Below are 22,833 nucleotides of genomic sequence, written 5' to 3' on the forward strand. Positions count from 1 at the left end.
CACCATACCCCCCGCCCCTTCCCCATCGAATCTGCCCATGCCCCTCCACCATCCCCTTCCCCATCTACTCTCCCCCATGCCTTCCTCACCGACTCCCGTCCACCTCTCCCCACTACACTTCCCCTCCACAACTGCCCTTCCCCATACTTGTCTCCAATGCCCCCTCACCATCTACCTTCCCCACTGCCCCCTCCCCTCACTGCCGACGCTCCCCTCTACCCCTCTCCCCATCTATCCCATGCACCCCACCCTCCCCGTGCCCTCCTTCCATCTCCCCCTTCCCCTCTCCGCCTCCCCTGTCCATCCACCGTCTACCCTCCCGCCCGGGCCCCGCAACCCCGTCTCCCCCACACCCCGCGCTCCCTCTGTCCCCCCCATACCCCGCGCTCCCCCTGTCTCCCCCGCGCTCCCTCTGTCCCCCCCCACACCCCGCGCTCCGTCTGTCTCCCCCACACCCCGCGCTCCCTCTGTCTCCCCCACACCCCGCGCTCCCTCTGTCTCCCCCACACCCCGCGCTCCCTCTGTCTCCTCCTTGTGCGGCGGCGACGCTCCCTCCCTCGGCGACCGTTAAACACAAAAGTACTAGAGGAACAAGATGGACCACTCCGCAGAAAGCACCTCCACTGAAGTGTAGTTCGCAATGGAACGTAACGTCCGCCATTTTAGTAAGCAAACCCCGCCGTTCGGTCTGCCTCTCGCAGTGTAATCAGTGTTTTGGGGAACAGTATGTGTGATGATACCATTAAAATGCAGAATATGTCTCATCTATCATTTCACAGATTTGTGTTATTTTTCTTTTTAAACGTTTCTGCAGGTTTCTGCCTACTAAAATGGCGCCATGACATTCTACTGTTCTCAGGGTCAAGTGGTCCATCTTGTTCCTCTTGTATTTTTGGTTAAACCGTCTCCGCGCGTGGCCACCTGATCCATGACGTCAACGCGGGAACAGCAGTGGCTGACCATCGATTGCTCGGTACGAACGTCAATCAAGGAGGGGCGGGTTCTACACGGGAGAAGGGGCGGGTTCTATCCGGGAGTCTCCGCCCTCGGGGGCGGGGCGGTGCGGGAGTGAGGAGAGGCCAGAGATAACAGAGCGGAGCGAGGTGGACCACTCCGTCGGAATCGCCGCTTCTGAAGTGTTTTACGCAACGGAGCGGAACATCCGCCATTTTAGTAAGCAAAAGCAGCCGCCCGTTCTGCCTCTCGCAGTGTAATCAGTGTTGTGGGGGAACAGTATGTGTGATGATACCATTAAAATGCAGAATATATCTCATCCATTAATTCACATTTTTTTGTTATTTTTCTTTTTAAATGATTTCCCCCCGGTTAGTTTCTCTGATTTTATTATTTCTTACTATTTCTGCCTATTTCCCTCCGATCCTTCCTCCCCAACCCCCTCTTTTGTGCAGTTTCCCTTGTATTGCTCTAACACACTCTTTCCACAAATCATTTAAAGTTTGTGGGTGAGAGGCAAGATAGAGATAAATAGATCTCAAAGTTCATGGATCAGAAGCAACTTTGATTTAAAGCAACACTATTTCTCTCTTCATCTTATTTTTCACATGATGTACATAAACCATAAAGACAATTCGACCTATGGTTTTTTTTTTTTTTAATTTAATATTTTTTTGTTAGAAGTAAGTACAATAGTGTGGTACTTGAGTACCTAATACATAAATACATATTTCCATTCTTGTACAACTTCATACTTTTGATTTAATAGTAAAAGAACAGTGAGAGAAGAAAGAAATAAGAAATAAAGAGTGTCGGAATAGATAGTCAAGCGAGTAGAAACAGAAAGCAAAAGAAATAAAGGATAGAGATGAAAAGTTAAAAGATTGAAAGAAAAGAAGACAGTAAAGAAAAGAAAGATTAGGGGAGATCTACCTATCTCGTATTTTTGCCCATCCGTCACCCGGTTCTAAACCGTTTAATTTCTAAGGTTATGTTATGTTGCACCATATGCTTGCAAAAAATTGATAAAAGGAGACCAAATCTTTGAGAATTGGTCTACTTTGCCTAATAGGAGGAATCTCATTTCTTCAAAATGTAACGTTTCAGACATGCTTGAAATCCACATTTTGAATGTTGGCGTAGGTGCGTTTTTCCAAAATTTGAGTATTAGTTTTTTTGCTGTTATTAGACCGTAATTAAGAAAAGCTTCTTGGAATATAGTTAGTTTACTTCCCTCTTCCATTGATCCAAAGATAATCAATTCTGTACTGGGGTTCAATTTTGTGTTAAATAGTTTTGTAAAAATTCCAAAAATTTCATTCCAAAATTTATACAGTTTTGTACAATAGACAAAGGAATGTGCTATAGTGGCTTTTTGAGTTAGACATTTGTCGCAGATGGGGGAAACATTTGAAAATATTTTATTCAGTCTATGGTTTATGCATATGTATATATATATATGCATACACACACACACATATATATCTAGTTTCTTTCTTGTGATTTCCTCTATATATATATATATATAATCAGTAATGCACACACCTCTCGAACATGGTTCCCTCTATCATGATCACTGTTCTCTCACATACATTTCATTTGGGCCTACCCATACACATTCACAATCAGTGACATCAAACTTACTTCCAGAAATCCTAATATTGTGAATAAAATAACAATGAACACATGTCAAGATATTTTTTCATTCTATATTAGTGGAATGAAATGTAATGAATACATACCTACACTGATACAGATGTGCTCGCTTTAGACGTGAATAATGGACAGTGCATTCAGAAAGTATTGAGACCCCTTCACCTTTTCCACATTTTGCTACATTACAGCCTTGTTTTAAAATGGATTCAATTCGTTTTTTTAATAGAAACATAGAAAATCTGATTTTTGAATATGCCATTCAGCCCTTCTAGCTAGCACCGCCGGTCATTGTATTCATGGCTGATCATCCACAATCAGTAAACTGTGCCCAACTTCTCCCCATATCCCTTGATTCCACGAGCACCCAGAGCTCGATCTAACTCTCTCTTAAATTCATCCAGTGATTTGGCCTCTACTGCCCTCTGTGGCAGAGTATTCCACAAGTTCACAACTCTCTGGGTGAAAAAGTTCCTTCTCACCTCAGTTTTAAATGGCCTCCCCTTAATTCTAAGACTGTGGCCCCTGGCTCTGGACTCCCCCAACATTGGGAACATTTTTCCTGCATCAAGCTTGTCCAGTCCTTTTACAATTTTATCTGTCTCAACAAGATCCCCTCTCATCCTTCTAAACTCCCAGTGAATACAAGCCTAGTCTTTTCAAACTTTCCTCATGTGACAGTCCCGCCATCCCAGGGATCAATCTCGTGAACCTACACTGCACTGCCTCAATTACAAGGATGCCCTTCCTCAAATTATGAGACCAAAACTGTACACAGTACTGCAGATGTGGTCTTACCAGGGCCATATACAACTGCAGAAGAACCTTTTTACTCCTATACTGAAATCCTCTAGTTATGAAGGCCAACATGCCATTAGCTTTCTTCACTGCGTGCTGTACCTGCACGCCAACTTTCAGTGACTGGTGCAACAAGGACACCCAGGTCATCAATCTACACATTATACCCCATAATAAAAAAGCGAAAACCTCTCCCATTCTTCTCTGCAGACCCTCTCAAGCTCTGTCAGGTTGGACGAGGAGCGTCGATGCACAACTATTTACAGGTCCCTTCGTAGAAGTTCGATCGGATTCAAGTCTGGGCTTTGACTGAGCCACTCAAAGACATTCACAGACTTGTCACAAAGCCACTACTGCATTGTTTTGGCTGTGTGCTTAGGGTCGTTGCTCTGTTCATCTTTCCCGCAATCCTGACTAGTCTCCCAGTTCCTGCCACTGAGAAACATCCCCACATCCTGATGCTGCCTCCACCATGCTTCACCGTAGGTATGGTATTGGCCAGGTGATGAGCGGTGCCGCTTGGCATTCAGGTCAAAGAGTTCAATCTTGGTTTCATTAGACCAAAGAATCTTGTTTCTCATGATCTGAGAGACCTTTAGGTTCCTTTTGACAAACTCCAAGCGGGCTATCATGTGCCTTTTACTGAGGAGTGGCTTCCGTCTGGCCACGCTACCATAAAGGCCGGATTGGTGGAGTGCTGCAGATATAGTTGTCCTTCTGGAAGGTTCTTCCATCTTCACAGAGGAATTCTGGAGCTCTGTCAGAGTGACCATCGGGTTCTTGATCACCTCCCTGACCAAGGCCCTTCTCCCCCGATTGCTCAGTTTGGCCGAGTGGCCAGCTCTATGAAAAGTCCTGGTGCTTCCAAAATGTTTCCATTTAAGAATGACGGAGGCCACTGCACTCTTCGGGACCTGCCATGCTGTGGAAATTGTTTTATACCCTTCCCCAGATCTGTGTCTCGACACAATCCTGCCTCAGAGGTCTACGGACAATTCCTTCGTCTTCATGGGTTGGTTTTTGCTCGGACATGCACTGCCAACTGTGGAACCTTATGTGGACAGGTGTGTACCTTTCCAAATCATTTCCAATCAATTTAGTTTACCACTGGTGGACTCCAATCAAGTTGTAGAAACATCTCAAGGATAATCAATGGAAACAGGATGAACATAAGCTCAATTTTGAGTGTCATACCAAAGGTCTGAATATTTATGTAAATGTGATATTTCAGTTATTTATTTTAAATTACTTTGCAAAGATTTCTAAACACCTGTTATCACTTTTTTATTATGGGGTATTGTGTGTAGATTGATGATTAAAAAAATAGGGCTATAACGTAGCAAAATGTGGAAAAAGGGAAGGGGTCTGAATACTTTCTGAATGCACTGTACATTGCTACCATAGTTTAGGTTTGAATTTAACATATAATTGAGGAGGTCTGTGCAATAATAACCCTCACTTTTGTGAAAAATTATTTACATGCATTAATAGGATCCTTACCCTACAACCTGTAAAAATTTAATGTCTAAATTCAACCGATAAGTTGGTCAAATAACATAGGCACCTTGTTTTGTTTTGTGATTTATGGATTTTTAAAATGTGAATATCTCATAAGGACGCATTTGTGGGTTAGCAGTATATTGCACCAACACCCTCAATTTTAAATCATTCAAAAATGAACTTCATAATCATCGATAACACTTCTTATTTCTGTCATTCATGGTAAGATTTGCATCATTTTGTGTGCGAGATATACAGGGTTGCACTGTTTCACATATCGTAACTGTTTCTCGTGACATTTATTACGAGAGGAATAGAATATATAAACAGGAATGTAAGGATGAGATTTGATAAGGCACTGGTCAGACCGCATCTGGAGTATTATAAGCAATTTTCCCCCATATATGAGGAAGGATGTGCTGGAGAGTCCAGAGGCGGATAAAGAGAATGATCCCAAGGTTGATTGGATTACAATAAGGTGAATGTTTGACGGCACTGGGCCTGTACTCAGAGGAGTTTAGAAGGATGCGGGGAGTTGGGGGGGATGTAAAGAGGGACGGCGTTGAAACGTACCGAGAAGTGAATGACCTTGACAGGGTGGATGTGGAGAGGATGTTGCCACTCGTGGGAGTGTCTAAGATCAGAGGCCACAGCCGCAGAATAAAAGGCCATGCATTCCTCTCCATCTATCCTCCTCAATGCCCACTCCCCGTTTACACTTACCCATACCCCTCCCCGGGGAAAGCTCTTTCCTTTCCCCGTGCCCAAATTCCCAGCTTACACTCCTGGTGCCCTTCCACCATGCCCCTTCCCCATCTACTCTCCTCTTGCCCTTCCACCATTCCCCCTTCCACATCTACTCTCCCCTTGCCCTTCCACCTTGCCCCCTCCCCATCTACTCTCCCCATGCAATCCTCCCCAACTCCCCTCCACCTTCTCTCCCCGACTACAAGTCCCCTTCCCCATACTCCTCTCTCCTATGCCCCTCACCATCTACCTAACACAATGCCCCCTTCCCTCACTGACTACCCCCCTGTATACCTCTCCCCATCTATCCGGTACCCGACCCTCCGCGTGCCCACCTACCATCTCGCCCTTACCCTCGCCGCCTCCCCTCTCCATCTACCATCTTTTCTCCCCATTCCTCCAATCGTTCCATCTCCCCCTCACCTCCTCCCCATTCCATCTACCGTCTATCCTCCAGCCCGTGCCCCTCAACCACGTGTTTTCTATATTGTGTATACAACTTTCTGGTGAATTATCGACACACACTCTTGAAAACCTTTCACTTTTACCCTGACAATATTACATGCCAGCGAGAGAGTCGAGTGTTTTATTGCCATATGCCCCGAAACAGCGAATATGCACCGGCGGCACGGTGGCGCAGCGGTAGAGTTGCTGCCTTACAGCGAATGCAGTGCCGGAGACTCAGGTTCGATCCTGACTACGGGCGCCGTCTGTACGGAGTTTGTACGTTCTCTCCGTGACCTGCGTGGGTTTTCTCCGAGATCTTCGGTTTCCTCCCACACTCCAAAGACGTACAGGTTTGTAGGTTAATTGACAGGGTAAATGTAAAAATTGTCCCTAGTGTGTGTAGGATAGTGTTAATGTGCGGGGATCGCTGGGCGGCGCGGACTCGGTGGGCCGAAGAGCCTGTTTCCGCGCTGTATCTCTAAATCTAAAAAAAAAAAAATCTAAAATCTAAACAGAAGAATGAAAAGTCACCCATTCCTTCTCTCCAGTATCTTCAGTTTAAAACAACATTTGCAGTTCCTTGGTAGATACAAAATGCTGGAGTACCTCAGCGGGACAGGCAACATCTCTGGAGAGAAGGAATGGGTGATGCTTCAGGTTAAGACCTTTCTTCAAACAGAATTTGCAGTTCCTTCCTCCACACTGAAATTGTTACCGTAGCACAACAGCAGAGTAAACATTCTACCCTATAAACACCATAATAAACACCAAAAAAGGTTTATATATATGAACCTTTTTATATATGGATATAAAGTATACACACGCACACACTCATATATATATAAACATAGTTTTTATATAAATTTTATATTATAAACAATAACGGTGTGATCAGCATGGTTTTCTACGTGAGAGATTGTGTCTGATGTATTTGATTGAGTTTTTTTAAGTATCCAAAAAGGTTGACAAGGGCAAGGCCATAGACATTTTCTCTATGGACTTTAGCAAGGCATTTGAAAACGTTCATGATAGTCTGTTCTGGAACGTTAGATCACATGGGATCCAAGGGGAGTTTGTAAACTGGATGTGGAATTGGCTTCATGGAAGGAAGCAGAGCACAGAGGTGGCAGAATGATTTTCACACCGAAGGCCTTGTCTAGTGCTGTGCTTCAGGGTTCGGTGCTGGGCCGATTGTTGTACAATGTGAGGCATGATTAGTAAGTTTGCAAATGACACTGAACTGGATTGTGTCATAAAAGTGAAGATGGTTATTAAAATCACTGCAGGATCTTGATCAGCTGGGCAAGTTGGTTGAGGAATGGCTAATGGAGTTTAATGCAGATAAGTACAAGTAGGTGATTTTGGGAAGTCAAACCAGGCCAGGACCTTCACAGTGAATGTACGGCAATGTTGTAGAGCAGAGAGATTGCAGAGTACAGGCACGTAGCTCCCTGAAAGTGGCATCACAGGTGGATAGGGTGATAAAGGAGGCTTTCGACACATTGGCCTTCACAGTATTGAGTGGAGAAGTTGGGACATTATGAGAAGACGCTACTGCACCTGAATCTGGAATATTGCGTTCAGTTTTGGTCACACTGCTGCAGAAAGGATATTATTAAGCTAGAAAAAGTTCAGAGATTTCTCAGTATGTTGCCAGGACCAGAGGCACTCAGCTATAGGGAGATTATTTATTCACAAAATGCTGGAGTAACTTAGCAGGTCAGGCAGCATCTCAGGAGAGAAGGAATGGGTGACGTTTCGGGTCGAGACCTTCAGACTGCTAAAGGGAGAGGTTGGGCAGATTAAGACTTTATTCCATGGATCACAGGGCAGAGGAGTGATCCAATTATATTCCAGAGAGTCATGAGGTGAATGCACAGTCTTTTAGCCAGACTACTCACTGTAACACTGATACACCCCACACCCCTCACCGTAACACTGATACACCCCACACCCCTCACTGTAACACTGATACACCCCTCACTGTAACTCTAATACACCCCTCACTGTAACACTGATACACCCCACACTGTAACACTGATACACCCCACACCCCTCACTGTAACACTGATACACCCCTCACTGTAACACTGATACACCCCACACCATCACTGTAACACTGATACATCCCACACCATCACTGTAACACTGATACATCCCACACCATCACTGTAACACTGATACACCCCACACTGCAACACTGATACACCCCACACCCCTCACTGTAACACTGATACACCCCTCACTGTAACACTGATACACCCCACACCATCACTGTAACACTGATACACCACTCGCTGTAACACTGATACACCCCACACTGTAAGACTCTTGTATCAGTAACACATATTTTCTCTGTTGTTCTGCTCTGGGTTATTTCCCTGTTCAGTGTCGGCTGTTTCCTGGCAACTGGACCCAGTTTTTCTACATTTCCGGTGGTTGGGTGTTGTGATCGAGGCTGCAGCCTCTCACCAGTTTCCTGGTTTATCTCACCGGTGGAGTGTCGACCTCAGTTGTTGTGTTACGGAGACCTGGCCACCCCTGACCCTGTACCTGACCCTTGACATCATCCTAACCCTGACCCTTCCTGCACCCTGACCCTGACTCCTCCCAAACCCCCTCCTGTCCCATATCCTGACCCTTCCTCACACCTGACCCTGTGACCCTGACCCACCGTGACCCCTGTCCCTGACCCACCGTGACCAACTGTGACCTTGACCCACTGTGTCCCTGACCCACCGTGCCCCCTGCCCCTGACTGCTCACACCCGTAGTTTGCTGCATCGCTCCGGCCTGGACTGGAGCTGATCCCGTCCCGGAGCCCCGCGAATCCCTCACCGTCCCTTCCCCGATTCAGGAGGAGCAGGGGTTCCCCTGCCGGCCATGGGGGATCAGCTGGAGCCCAGCGTTCCTTCGCCGCAACTGGAACCCGACGCCACCTTTACCCCGGGGTCAGTAGAGCACCTGACCCCTGACCCAGGAGTGGAACAGTGCGTGACCTCTGCCCCTGGCTTGGGCGTGACCCCTATAACCCCTGCTGACCTCTCCCGACTGTATCCCCCTCTCCCACGGGGGGAGTTCTCCCCCTCTGTCCTCCCCCCGTCCTCGGGCCAGAGCCACCGGGATGAATTCTTTGCTCTGCGGGTGAGTGTGGGCTGCGCGGTGGCTGGGAGATGGGTCTGGGATACTGCTGGGCATCTGGGCATCACCTACTGGGGTCAGCGACGGAAGGACAGGCCTGGTCTCTCCCCCTGATGGTTGTGGTCAGAGAGAGGGCAGAGGTTTCATCTATCCGTCTGTCTCACAGTGAAGGGTCACAGTCTCCGTCTCACCTCTGTCTCTCTGTTGGATGGAAATCATCTCTCTCTCTCTCTCTCTCTCTCTCTCTCTCTCTCTCTCTCTCTCTCTCTCTCTCTCTCTCTCTCTCTCTCTCTCTCTCTCTCTCTCTCTCTCTCTCTCTCTCCCCCTCTCCCTCTGTCTCTCTCTCTGCCTCTCTCTCTGTCTCTGTCTCTCTCTCTGTCTCCCATGGCCACTATTTCTCCCTCTCTCCCCAGTGGAGGGTCAGTTTTATTCTCTCCCGGCAGAGGGTTGCAGTCTCTGTCTCTCCCTCTCTCTCCCCCCAGTGGGGGGTCACAGTCCCTGTCTCTCCCCAGTGGGGGGTGGGGGTCACAGTCCCTGTCTCTCCCCAATGGGGGGTCACAGTCCCTGTGTCTCCCCAGTGGTCACAGTCCCTGTCTCTCCCCGGTGGACATAAACCATCTCTCTCTCACTGTGTCTCCACAGCCAGGTGTGTTGCAAGCAGCGATCAGCGAGACGGAGAGAACACTGGGGGATGAAGACGGCAAAGTGCAGGGAGCCTGGCTCCTCACAGAGTGAGAGACCCCGGATCAGTGGAGCGGCGGGGGGAGAGGGGAGAGGGGGGGAGAGAGAGAGGGGAATGCCCAGCTTCTGCCGGAGTGAGACGTCAGTGGAGAGGGTGCAAGTGAGCAGGGGGTGGGAGATGAGGAGGGGAGGTGTGAGGGAAAAGGGGAGAGGAGACCGTTTCCGAGGGACAGGCAGGGTGTGGGAGAGGATAGGGAGGTGCGGATAGAGGGACAGAAAGGGGAACTGGGGAGAGAGAGGGGAACGGGGGAGAGAGAGGGGAACATGGGAGGGAGGTGAACAGGGGGGAGAGAGGGGAACTGGGAAGAGAGAGGGGAACTGGGGGAGAGAGGGGAATGGGGGAGAGAAAGGGGAACATGGCAGAGAGAGGGGAACATGGGAGAGAGAGGGGAACTGGGGAGAGAGAGGGGAACTGGGGGGGAGAGAGGCAATCCTACAGCTTGACTGACCCCTGACCCACAGGCGCAGATGTTGGTCAGGGGTGAGGCTGTGGGTGAGGGAGGGTGGGGGTGAGGCCGTGGGTGAGACAAGGGGGTATGGGTGGGGGTGTGGGTGAGGGAGGGTGAGGCTATGGGTGAGGGAGGGTGGGGCTATGGGTGAGACAGGGGGGTGGGCGAGGGAAGGTTGGGCTGTGGGTGAGGTAGGGTGGGGCTATGGGTGAGGTAGGGTGAGGCTGTGGGTGAGGGAGGGTGGGTGTGTGGGTGAGGGAGGGTGGGGGTGTGGGTGAGGGAGGGTGGGGGAATGGATGGGGGAGGGTGAGTGTGTCTGGAGGGTGGGGGTGTGGGTGAGGAAGGGGGGGTGTGGGTGAGGGAGGGTGAGTCTGTAACGGGAGGGTGGGGGGAGGGTGGGGACAGACGCTCCCTTTGGGAAGCCCCGTTGCCAGGGAGCAGGAGTGAGTGAGTGCATCTCCCCATCTCCTGCCCCACTCAGGGTGGACCACTGGAACCGGGAGAGCGAGAAACTGGTGCTGCTGACCCCACGAGTCCTGCTGGTGTCTCATTACGACTTTGTGGGCCTGTCCTGTCACCTGCTGCTGCGAATCCCCCTGCACTACATCGACAGCATCACTGTCGGCCCCTTCCACTTCCCCTCAACCTCCCTCAGCAGGTGAGTCAACACTGGGCGGCCATGGTGGAGCAGCACTAGAGTTGCTGCCTCCCTCTCCCTCTCCCTCTCCCCCTCCACCCCCCTCCCTCTCCCTCTCCCCTCCCTACGGGTGCTGTCTGTATGGGGTTTGTATGTTCTTCTCGTCACCTGCGTGAGTTTTCTCCGGGATCTCTGGTTTCCTCCCACACTCCAAAGACGTACAGGTTTATAGGCTAATTAGCTTGGTACATGTGTAAAAATTGTCCCTTGTGTGTGTAGGATAGTGGTTATGTGAGGGAAGTGCTGGTCGGCGCGGACTCGATGGGCCGAAGGGCCTCTTTCTGCACTGAATCTCTAAACAAAACGAAACACTGGGCTCCCCACACCGCCCCCTCCCCCACCCTGGGGGAACCTCACCCCCCCTCCCCCTCCCTGGGGGAACCTCACCCCCCTCCCCCACCCTGAGGGAACCTCACCTCCCCCCACCCTGGGGGAACCTCACTACCTCCCCTCCCCCACCATGGGGAAACCTCACCCCCCCCCTCCCCCACCCTGGGGGAACTTCACCCCCCCTCACCCCCCTCCCCCACCCTGGGGGGAACCCTCACCCAGTGCCGACACCGCACTCTTGGACTCCCCTCACCCCCCCCCCCCTCCCCCACCCTGGGGGAACCCTCACCCAGTGCCGACACCACCCTCCATTCCCCAGCCCCCCACTCCTGGACCCCCCTCACCCAGTCCCTGCACCCCCTCATATCCCACCCCCCCACTTCTCACGCAGTCCCTGCATATCCACCCGTGCACCAAACCCCTCCCCTCCACTCTCCACTCCGAGACAACTCTTACCCAGTCCCTACAGCCCCCCATATCCCTCCACCACCCCCACAACCAACTCTCCACTCCTAGATCCCTCTCACCCAGTCTTACCCACCCCTCCATTCCCCACTCTCCACTCCCTCTCACCCAGTCTCTACACCCCCCCCCCCATATCTCACCCCCCCACTCCTAGACCATCCTCACCCAGCACCAAACCCACTACACCCATCCTCAGCCAGCCCAGACACATCCCATATCCCACTCTCTCCCACTCCAAGCCACCCCCACTCAACCCCGCCCACTTTTACACCCTCAACTCACCCACTCCCACTCCTGCAAACCCCCATACCAGTTCACCCGGCTTCCCTTTACCCCCCTACACCTCGTCCCCACCCCTGCACCCTCCATACCCCACACACCCTCCCTCCCACCCCCACTCCTCAACATCCCTCAGCCCCTCCCACTCCTACACCCCGATATCACCCCCCCACTGCGAGACACACCCTCCCTCCCATCCCCCACCCCCACACACCTGCCCTCACCCACCTCCCCAAAGCCCCACATACACCGCACTTACCCTCTCCCCTCCCCCACTCCTAGACAGCCGTCATCCCCTCCCACACCTACACCCCACATCTCACTCCCCCTCACCCTCACGCCTAGACACCCCCACACACACTGTCCCTCCCACCTCCACTCCGAGACACACCCACACCCTCCCTCCTAAACCCACTCCTAGACACCCCCCACCCACACGCCCTCACCCACACCCCTCACCCACAAACTCCCTCACCCCCCCTCACCCACAACCCACACCCCCTCACCCACACCCCCTCACCCACAACCCACTCCCACCCCCCCTAACCCACATCCCCTCACCCACACTCCCTCACCCACAACCTCCACCCACACCCCCTCGCCCACACCCCCTCACCCTCCCCCCTCACCCACACCCCCTCACCCACACCATACCCTAACCCCCCTCACCCAAACCCCCCACCCACACCACCTCACCAACAGCCCCCTCATCCAGACCCTAAACTCACCCCCTCACCCCTCACCCACACACCCCCCTCACCCACCTACTCATCACCCACACACCCCCTCACCCACACAGACTTCACCCACCCCCCTCACCCACCCCCTCACCCACACACCATCACCCACACACCCTCACCCACCTACCCCTCACTCACACACACCCTCGCCCACACCCCCCTCACTCACCCATCACTCAGTCCCTGCCACAGACCAGGTTAGGGTGGGGAGTGTATGGGGACCCCTGGAGTGGGGAGGGGGGGTTGGAGTATGGGGGGATCGGTGGGAGTGTGTGAGTGGGTGGGGGCTCAGTGTGGGGAGGGGGGGTTGGAGTATGGGGGGATAGGAGTGGGAGAGGTTGAGTGGGCAGAGGCTCAGTGTGGGGAGAGGGTGGCTGAGGAGATGTATGTGGGTGTCTGAGACTTGGGGTGTGTGGGACGGTGGGATATGGGGGTGTTTCGGACTGGGGGTGGGTTATGTTGGGTGTAGACGTGGGAGGGTATGAGTGGGGGGTGTCTCGGTGTGGGGAGTGGATGAGGGCTCAGTGGGTTCTGGGGGTGTCTCGGAATATGGAAAGGGTGCGGGTTTGTAAGTGTGGTGTGTGTGGTGTGTTTGTGCGTGCACGTGTGTGTGAGTGTGGTGTGTGTGCGTGCGTGCACGTGTGTGTGTGCACGTGTGTGTGTGTGTGTGTGTGTGTGTGCGTGTGTGTGTGAGTGTGAGCGGGTGTGAACTCACCGCCCTGTCCTTTGAGCCCAGGCGCTGTGGGCTGGGGCTGCGGCTGGGATGGGACAAACTGCGGGAGCCGTCGTTCCTTTCCCGCTGGAACCCCTGGGCTCGGGATCTGCCGTCCATCATCCTGACAGAACACCCCGGGGTGGAGAGCGGGCACCTGCCACCCCCCTGCACGGTGAGTGGGGAGACTGGGGGGGGGCGAGACACTGGTTGGGGGGTAGGGGAAACTGTGGTGGGAGGCACTGGTGGGGAAACTGTGGGGGTGAGGGGAGACCGTGGGGGGGGAGAGACTGTGGGGGTGAGGGGAGACTGTGGGGGTGACACTGAGGGGGGGAGACTGGGGGTGAGAGATGGGGAGAGACTGGGGGGAGACTAGGGAGGAGACTGTGGGGGGGGGACTGGGGTGGGGAGACTGTGGGGGGGACATCTACCTGTGTCTCTCTCTACCTGTGCCTGTGTGTGTGTGTGTGTGTGTGTATGTCTGTGTGAGTGTCTGTAGTCTCGCATCTCCCAGCACATGGGTGTGTATGTGTGTGTACATGCCCCACTCCACTGTCTCCCTCCCTGTGTCTGTGTGTGTGTGTACATGCTCCTCTAGTTTCTCTCCCCGTGTGTGTGTGTGTGAGTGTATGTGAGTGTGTGTGCCTATGTGTGTACGAGCCCCTCTCCAGTCACCCCGTGTGCGTTTGTGTGCGCGTGTACATGTGTGTGTACATGTTTGTGCATGCATTTGTGTGTAGGTGTGTACTTTTGTGCGTGCATGTACATCCCCCTCACCAGTCTCTCTTCCTGTGTGTGTGTGTGTGTGTGTGTGTGTGTCCATGCTGCTGTCTCACTCCCCCTCTCCCCTGTATCTCTCCCCGTGCTGCTGTCTCACTCCCCCTCTCTCCTGCCCACAGTTGGGGTCTTTCCGCACGGAGCTGAACCGGGGGGTGGGGATGGCCCACAGGGAGCAGCCCCTCGCCGGCCGAGCCAACGGGCCGCTGCTGCTGGAGAAACCCATCCAGATGGAGACGGTCCTGGGCCTGGTGTCTGCCCTCAGCAACTGGGCGCAGCTGGGCTACGCCAAACCTCGCCGCCTGCTCTCCTTCTAGTGGAGCCGTGAGCTGGCAGCGTGGGAGCCAGCAGCCCGCGGCCAACACCCACACACACTGATCCAAGCCTCACCATCCCAGCGGCCGCAATGGCAGAGGGGTGGCGGCAGAGACACGGAGAAGGGGGGTGGGGGGTGGGGGGGGGGAGGGAGGAAGAGCGTGTGTCGGGATCAGCAGACCACTGATAGAAACAAAATAAATACATCAAAGCCTGAAAATTCCAGCATCAGTGATGGGAGAGGGGGAAGAGGGGAGAGGGGCAGGGAGGAAGGTTTTTTTACGAGGATGTTGCCAGGACTTGAGGGTGTGAGCGTTGAGTAGGCTGGGACCCTATTCCTTGGAGCGCTGGAGGATGCGGTGTGATCTTATTAAGGTGTACAAAATAATGAGAGGAATAGATCGGGTCGAGTCTCTTGCCCAGAGTAGGCGAATCGAGGTCCAGAGGACATAGGTTTAAGATGAAGGGGAAAATATTTAAGAGGAATCTGAGGGGTAACTTTTCACACAGAGGGTGGTAGGTGTAAGGAACGAGTTCCCGGAGGAGGTAGTTGAGGCTGGGACTATCCCAACATTTAAGAATCAGTTAGCCTGGTACATGGATAGGACAGGTTTGGAGGAATAAAGGCCAAACATGGGCAGGTGGGCCTAGTGTAGCTGGGACATATCGGCCGGTGTGGGCAAGTTAGGCCGAGGGGCCTGCTTCCACTGTGACTGGTAGCTACAAAATAAATTCATCAAAGCCTGAAATATCCAGCATCATTGAAGGGAGACGGAAGGACGTGGGAGGGGGAAGAGAGAGGGGAATGTTGGATACGGGGAGGGTGGCGTTGGGAGTGGGAGAGAGGGAGAACCGAGAGGCAGGGTTAGCCGGGGAGAGAGGTGGCTGTGGGAGGGGGAGAGAGGGGTGGTGTGAGAGAGGAGGAGAGGGCGGGCTGGATAGAAGGAGACAGGGAAAGCGGCAGTGGTGAAGGATTGGAGTGAGATGGCAGTGTGTGAGAGGGAAAAAAGGGGGAGGACAGGAGACTGGGGTCAGAGGGGAAGGAGGGAGTCTGAGGGGAGGGAGGGAGGGAGGGAGGGAGTCTGAGGGGAGGGAGGGAGCCTGAGGGGAGGGAGAGAGTCTGAGGGGAGGGAGGGAGTCTGAGGGGAGGGGGGGAGTCTGAGGGGAGGGAGAGAGTCTGAGGGGAGGGGTGGAGTCTGAGGGGAGGGAGAGAGTCTGAGGGGAGGGAGGGTCTGAGGGGAGGGAGGGAGTCTGCGGGGAGGGAGAGAGTCTGAGGGGAGGGAGGGAGTCTGAGGGGAGGGGGGGAGTCTGAGGGGAGGGAGGGAGTCTGAGGGGAGGGAGGGAGTCTGAGGGGAGGGGGGGGGAGTCTGAGGGGAGGGAGAGAGTCTGAGGGGGGAGGGAGTCTGAGGGGAGGGAGAGAGTCTGAGGGGAGGGGGGGCTCAGGGCGCGTCACCACACCTGAAGGTTGCTGCACAATCAGTTCCTGCCTCACATTTATTGCTCAGCACAAATGACCAAAGTTGGTCACCTATTTACCTCTTGCCACCGTCGAGATGGGAGTGATATTTCCAAACGTGGTGACTGTAGAAATGCCAGCTTTGATTCAACGTATCCCTGCTACCTCTGAGAGCTCGTTCCGTACGCGCATCGCCCTCTGAATGTAAAGTCTTCCCATCAGGTTGCTTGTAAATCTTGTCCCTCTCACCAGAAACCCGTGACCTCTGGTTTTTGACTCCCCGTCCTGGGTAAAAGACTCTGTGCATTCATCCGATCTGCCACTTACACGCCTTTATAAGCACCACTCAGCTTACTGCTCTCCAAGGAATAAAGTCCTCATCTCTCCCCATAGCTGGGCCCATGTAAGGAAATACACGGAGAAGGTCTTAGGGTTATAAGTGATACGAGTTAAATTAGGCCATTCGGCCCATCCATTCTACTCCGCCTTTCAATCGTGGCTGATCTATCTCTCTCGGTCACCCCCATTCTCCTGGCTTCTCCCCGGAAACTCTGAAACCCGAAAATATCAAAAATCTATCTATCTCTGCCTTAACAATATCCACTGACGGCCTCCATAGCATTCTGTGGAAGAGTTCCACAGATTCATCACCCACGAAGGAGAAAATAAATTTCTCCTTATCTCCTTCCAAAAGGAATGTTCTTTAATTCTGAGGCTACGACCTCTGGTGGTAGAATCGAGCACTAGTGGAAACATCCTCCCCACATCCATCCAAGCCTTTCACTATACTTTATGTTTCAAGGAGCCCCCCCCCCGCCACCGATTTGACTTGCACAAGGAGTCCCAAGTCTATTTGCACCTCTGATTTTTGGATTCTCTCCCCATGTAGCAAATAGTACGCCTTGTTCCTACGACCAAAATGCATGACGCCACACTTTGCTACAATGGGGGTTAACCACAAATGAACTGTTGGACAAATGTGAGGAAAAGGTGAGGAGTGGGCACAGGAGAGAGAACACAATAAAACACCTGGTATCATATCGCGGACCCTATCACTGGCCGGACATCTGCAATACAGGAGTAGACAATAGACAATAGGTGCAGGAGTAGGCCATTCAACCCTTCGAGTAACACATAATCAACTCAGAAGTCTCAGACGACATCCGTCTAGGGAGAAAAAAAGTAATGTCAGAAGTAAATCATCTTATCAAAGTTCGTTCTATATACCCAGCACCCTCTTTGTGTCAAGCATTCCATTCAATGTTCCTTCTAAATCTTGCCCCTGTCACGTTAAACCTGAGGTGTTATTTTTGAATATTCATCCTGGGTAATCGACTCTGCAATCATCCTATCTATTCGTCCCATGATTTTACACACCTTCATATCATCACCCCTCAGCTTCCTTCGCTCCAGGAAATAAAGTCCTCACCTCTTCCAACAGCTTGGACACATAAGAAAAGAATAGCACACCCCTGCTGTAACTACTGATGGTGATACCACATGTGGAGAAAGGTGCAGAGACTGAACCCAGAGTCATAGTCATACAGCAGAGAAACTGGCCCAGCAACTCTGTGTCAATGCTATCCAAATACTGAATCACATTTACGAGCACTTGGTCCACAGTGTATTATGCCTTGGCCCTCTCTCTTTCAAAGAAGGTGATGCTTATCTTTGAAGCGATGTAGAGTCAGAAGTCGAGATTCAGCCTCCCATCAAGTGGCTTTGAAACAACAAAACAATTGACCAGATCCTCTCCTCTGTGCAGTTGGGAACAACAAGTGAATTGTTGATATGTGGGAATTTGCAAGGAAAGACATGCAGAGCATTAAACAACGGGTATGTGGATGATTACGTTCGGATCAGAAGAGCAGATTGTGAATGCACCTCGGAGTGACTAAATGCGATGTACTTTACACTCACAGATATACCTGAATCTAGAGTACCGTCCACCCAGAAAACGGTGGTGCGCGTTCATTCATTATAAACAGGGTTGGATGAAGTTCCTTGTGGACAAGAGGGAACTGAAGACTAATGTGACCAGGAATGGAAATGAACAGTTTGATAATTGTGAGAATAAACGTGTGAACAGGCGTGAGCTTGTCACTGTGCGTTGAAGCTGTGTGTGCCTTTGTCCACAGTGGTGGGGGGGGAGGGGGGAGGTGTATCTCCAAACTCCAGGACCTATGAATGTGCTTCACCCTCTGCTACTGCTTCCTCGGCTCTATGGCCCCTGGACCACAGTCATTGATGATAGGTCACACCATTGTTTATTTGGTTTAAAGATATAGCGCGGAAACAGGCCCTTCGGCCCCACCTTGTCCGCACCGACCAGCGATCCCCGCACGTTAACGATATCATAGAAACATAGAAAATAGGTGCAGGAGTAGGCCATTCGGCCCTTCGAGCCTGCACCGCCATTCAATATGATCATGGCTGATCATCCAGCTCAGTAACCTGTACCTGCCTTCTCTCCATACCCCCTGATCCCTTTAGCCACAAGGGCCACATCTAACTCCCTCTTAAATATAGCCAATGAACTGGCCTCAACTACCTTCTGTGGCAGAGAATTCCACAGATTCACCACTCTGTGTGAAGAAATGTTTTCTCATCTCGATCCTAAAAGACTTCCACCTTATCCTTAAGCTGTGACCCCTGGTTCTGGACTCCCCCAACATCGGGAACAATCTTCCCGCATCTAGCCTCTCCAACCCCTAAAGAATTTTATATGTTTCTATAAGATCCCCCCTCAGTCTTCTAAATTCCAGCGAGTACAAGCCTAGTCTATCCAGTCTTTCTTCATATGAAAGTCCCGCCATCCGAGGGATCAATCTGGTGAACCTTCTCTGTACTCCCTCTAAGGCAAGAACGTCTTTCCTCAGATTAGGAGACCAAAACTGCACACAATACTCCAGGTGCGGTCTCACCAATGCCCTGTACAACTGCAGTAGAACCTCCCTGCTCCGAAACTCAAATCCTCTTGCTATGAATGCCAACATACCATTCGCTTTCTTCACTGCCTGCTGCACCTGCACGCTTGCTTTCAATGACTGGTGCACCATGACACCCAGGTCACGTTGTATCTCCCCCTCTCCTAATCGGTCACCATTCAGGTAATACTCTGCTTTCATGTTCTTGCCTCCAAAGTGGATAACCTCACATTTATCCACATTATATTGCATCTGCCATGCATTTGCCCACTCGCCCAATCTATCCATTCGTTCTGCAGCCCCCTAGCATCCTCCTCACACCTAACACTGCCATCCAGCTTCGTGTCATCCGCAAACTTTGAGATGTTGCATTCAATTCCCTCGTCCAAATCATTAATATACACTGTAAATAACTGGGGTCCCAGCACTGAGCCTTGCGGTACCCCACTAGTCACTGCCTACCATTCCGAAAAGGACCCGTTTATTCCTACTCTTTGCTTCCTGTCCGCCAACCAATTTTCTATCCACCTCAACACTGAACCCTCAATACCGTGTGCTTTAAGTTTGTACACCAATCTCCTATGTGGGACCTTGTCGAAGGCCTTCTGAAAGTCCAGATACAACACATCGACTAGTTCTCCCTTATCCACTCTACTAGTTACATCCTCGAAAAATTCTATAAGATTCGTCAGACATGATTTGCCTTTTGTAAATCCATGCTGACTTTGTCCGATGATTTCACCACTTTCCAAATGTGATGCTATCACATCTTTAATAACTGACTGTAGCATTTTCCCCACTACCGATGTTTGACTAACTGGTCTATCATTCCCCGTTTTCTCTCTCCCTCCCTTTTTAAAAAGTGGGGTTACATTAGCTACCCTCCAGTCAATAGACAATAGACAATAGGTGCAGGAGTAGGCCATTCAGCCCTTCGAGCCAGCACCGCCATTCAATGTGATCATGGCTGATCACTCTCAATCAGTACCCCGTTCCTGCCTTCTCCCCATACCCCCTCACTCCGCTATCCTTTAGAGCTCTATCCAGCTCTCTCTTGAAAGCATCCAACGAACTGGCCTCCACTGCCTTCTGAGGCAGAGAATTCCACTCCTTCACCACTCTCTGACTGAAAAAGTTCTTCCTCATCTCCGTTCTAAATGGCCTACCCCTTATTCTTAAACTGTGGCCCCTTGTTCTGGACTCCCCCAACATTGGGAACATGTTTCCTGCATCTAATGTGTCCAATCCCCTAATTATCTTATATGTTTCAATAAGATCCCCCCTCATCCTTCTAAATTCCAGTGTATACAAGCCTAATTGCTCCAGCCTTTCAACATACGACAGTCCCGCCATTCCGGGAATCAACCTAGTGAACCTACGCTGCACGCCCTCAATAGCAAGAATATCCTTCCTCAAATTTGGAGACCAAAACTGCACACAGTACTCCAGGTGCGGTCTCACCAGGGCCCGGCACAACTGTAGAAGGACCTCTTTGCTCCTATACTCAACTCCTCTTGTTACGAAGGCCAACATTCCATTGGCTTTCTTCACTGCCTGCCGTACCTGCATGCTTCCTTTCAGTGACTGATGCACTAGGACACCCAGATCTCGTTGAACATCCCCTCTTCCTAACTTGACACCATTCAGATAATAATCTGCCTTTCTATTCTTACTTCCAAAGTGAATAACCTCACACTTATCTACATTAAGCTGCATCTGCCATGTATCCGCCCACTCACACAACCTGTCCAAGTCACCCTGCAGCCTTATTGCATCTTCCTCACAATTCACACTACCCCCCAGCTTAGTATCATCTGCAAATTTGCTAATGGTACTTTTAATCCCTTCATCTAAGTCATTAATGTATATCGTAAATAGCTGGGGTCCCAGCACCGAACCTTGCGGTACCCCACTGGTCACTGCCTGCCATTCCGAAAGGGACCCATTTATCCCCACTCTTTGCTTTCTGTATGTCAACCAATTTTCTATCCATGTCAGTACCCTACCCCCAATACCATGTGCTCTAATTTTGCCCACTAATCTCCTATGTGGGACCTTGTCGAAGGCTTTCTGAAAGTCGAGGTACGCCACATCCACTGACTCTCCCCTGTCAATTTTCCTAGTTACATCCTCAAAAAATTCCAGTAGATTTGTCAAGCATGATTTCCCCTTCGTAAATCCATGCTGACTCGGAATGATCCTGTTACCGCTATCCAAATGCTCAGCAATTTCGTCTTTTATAATTGACTCCAGCATCTTCCCCACCACTGATGTCAGACTAACTGGTTTATAATTACCCGTTTTCTCTCTCCCTCCTTTCTTAAAAAGTGGGATAACATTTGCTATCCTCCAATCCACAGTAACTGATCCTGAATCTATAGAACATTGAAAAATGATCTCCAATGCTTCCACTATTTCTAGAGCCACCTCCTTAAGTACCCTGGGATGCAGACCATCAGGCCCTGGGGATTTATCAGCCTTCAGTCCCATCAGTCTACCCAAAACCATTTCCTGCCTAATGTGGATTTCCTTCAGTTCCTCCATCACCCTAGGTTCTCCGGCCCCTAGAACATTTGGGAGATTGTGTGTATCCTCCTCAGTAAACACAGTCCTCAGGAACTACTCCAGAATCTAAAAAGTTGTGAAAAATTATCACTAAATCATCCACTATTTCTGAGGCTACTTCCTTAAGCACTCTGGGATGCAGCCTATCTGGCCCTGGGGATTTATCTGCCTTTAATCCATTTAATTTACCTAACACCACTTCCCGACTAACCTGGATTTCCCTCAGTTCCTCCATTTCATTAGACCCCCGGTCCTCCGCTATTTCCGGTGGACTGTTTATGTCTTCCTTAGTGAAGACAGAACCAAAGTAGTTGTTCAATTGGTCTGCCATCTCCTTGTTCCCTATGATCAATTCACCTGTTTCCGACTGCAAGGGACCTACATTTGTCTTAACTAATCTTTTTCTCTTCACATATCTATAAAAGCTTTTGCAGTCAGTTTTTATGTTCCTTGCCAGTTTTCCCTCATAATCTATTTTCCCTTTCCTAGTTAAACCCTTTGTCCTCCTCTGCTGGACTCTGAATTTCTCCCAGTCCTCTGGTATGCTACTTTTTCTGGCTAATCTGTATGCTTCATCTTTTGTTTTAATACTATCCTTGATTTCCCTTGTTAGCCACGGATGCACTACCTTTCCTGGTTTGTTCTTTTGCCAAACTAGGATGAACACTTGCTGTAGTTCATCCATGCAACCTTTAAATGCCTTCCATTGCATGTCCACCGTCAACCCTTTCAGCATCAATTGCCAGTCTATCTTGGACAATTCACGCCTCATACCCTCAAAGTTACCTTTCTTTAAGTTCAGAACATTTGTTTCTGTATTGACTTTGTCACTCTCCATCCTAATGAAGAACTCCACCATATTATGATCACTCTTGCCCAAGGGGCCTCGCACAACAAGACTGCTAACTAACCCTTCCTCATTACTCAATACCCAGTCTAGAATGGCCTGCTCTCTCGTTGGTTCCTCGACATGTTGGTTTAGAAAACCATCTCGCAAACATTCCAAGAAATCCTCCTCCTAAGCACCCCTGCCAATTTGGTTCACCCAATCTATATGTAGATTGAAGTCACCCATTATAACTGCTGCACCTTTATTGCACGCATTTCGAATTTCCTGTTTGATGCCATCCCCAACCTCACT

The 22,833-nt window shown here is 50.8% G+C and overlaps 1 protein-coding gene across 1 annotated transcript; it reads left to right on the forward strand.

Annotated features, from left to right (window-relative positions):
* The first annotated feature begins 8,682 nt into the window (after nucleotides 1–8,682).
* LOC144612377 (tumor protein p63-regulated gene 1-like protein) lies at nucleotides 8,683–14,853 on the forward strand. The gene is made up of 5 exons (XM_078431962.1): nucleotides 8,683–9,242; nucleotides 9,882–9,970; nucleotides 10,911–11,087; nucleotides 13,677–13,827; nucleotides 14,552–14,853. Exons 1-5 carry the CDS (start codon nucleotides 8,982–8,984, stop codon nucleotides 14,744–14,746), a joined length of 873 nt encoding a protein of 290 aa, XP_078288088.1. The 5' UTR covers nucleotides 8,683–8,981; the 3' UTR covers nucleotides 14,747–14,853.
* Nucleotides 14,854–22,833: the final 7,980 nt, after the last annotated feature.

Source organism: Rhinoraja longicauda, chromosome 44 (assembly GCF_053455715.1).
Source record: "Rhinoraja longicauda isolate Sanriku21f chromosome 44, sRhiLon1.1, whole genome shotgun sequence".
NCBI classification, from domain to species: Eukaryota; Metazoa; Chordata; class Chondrichthyes; order Rajiformes; family Arhynchobatidae; genus Rhinoraja; species Rhinoraja longicauda.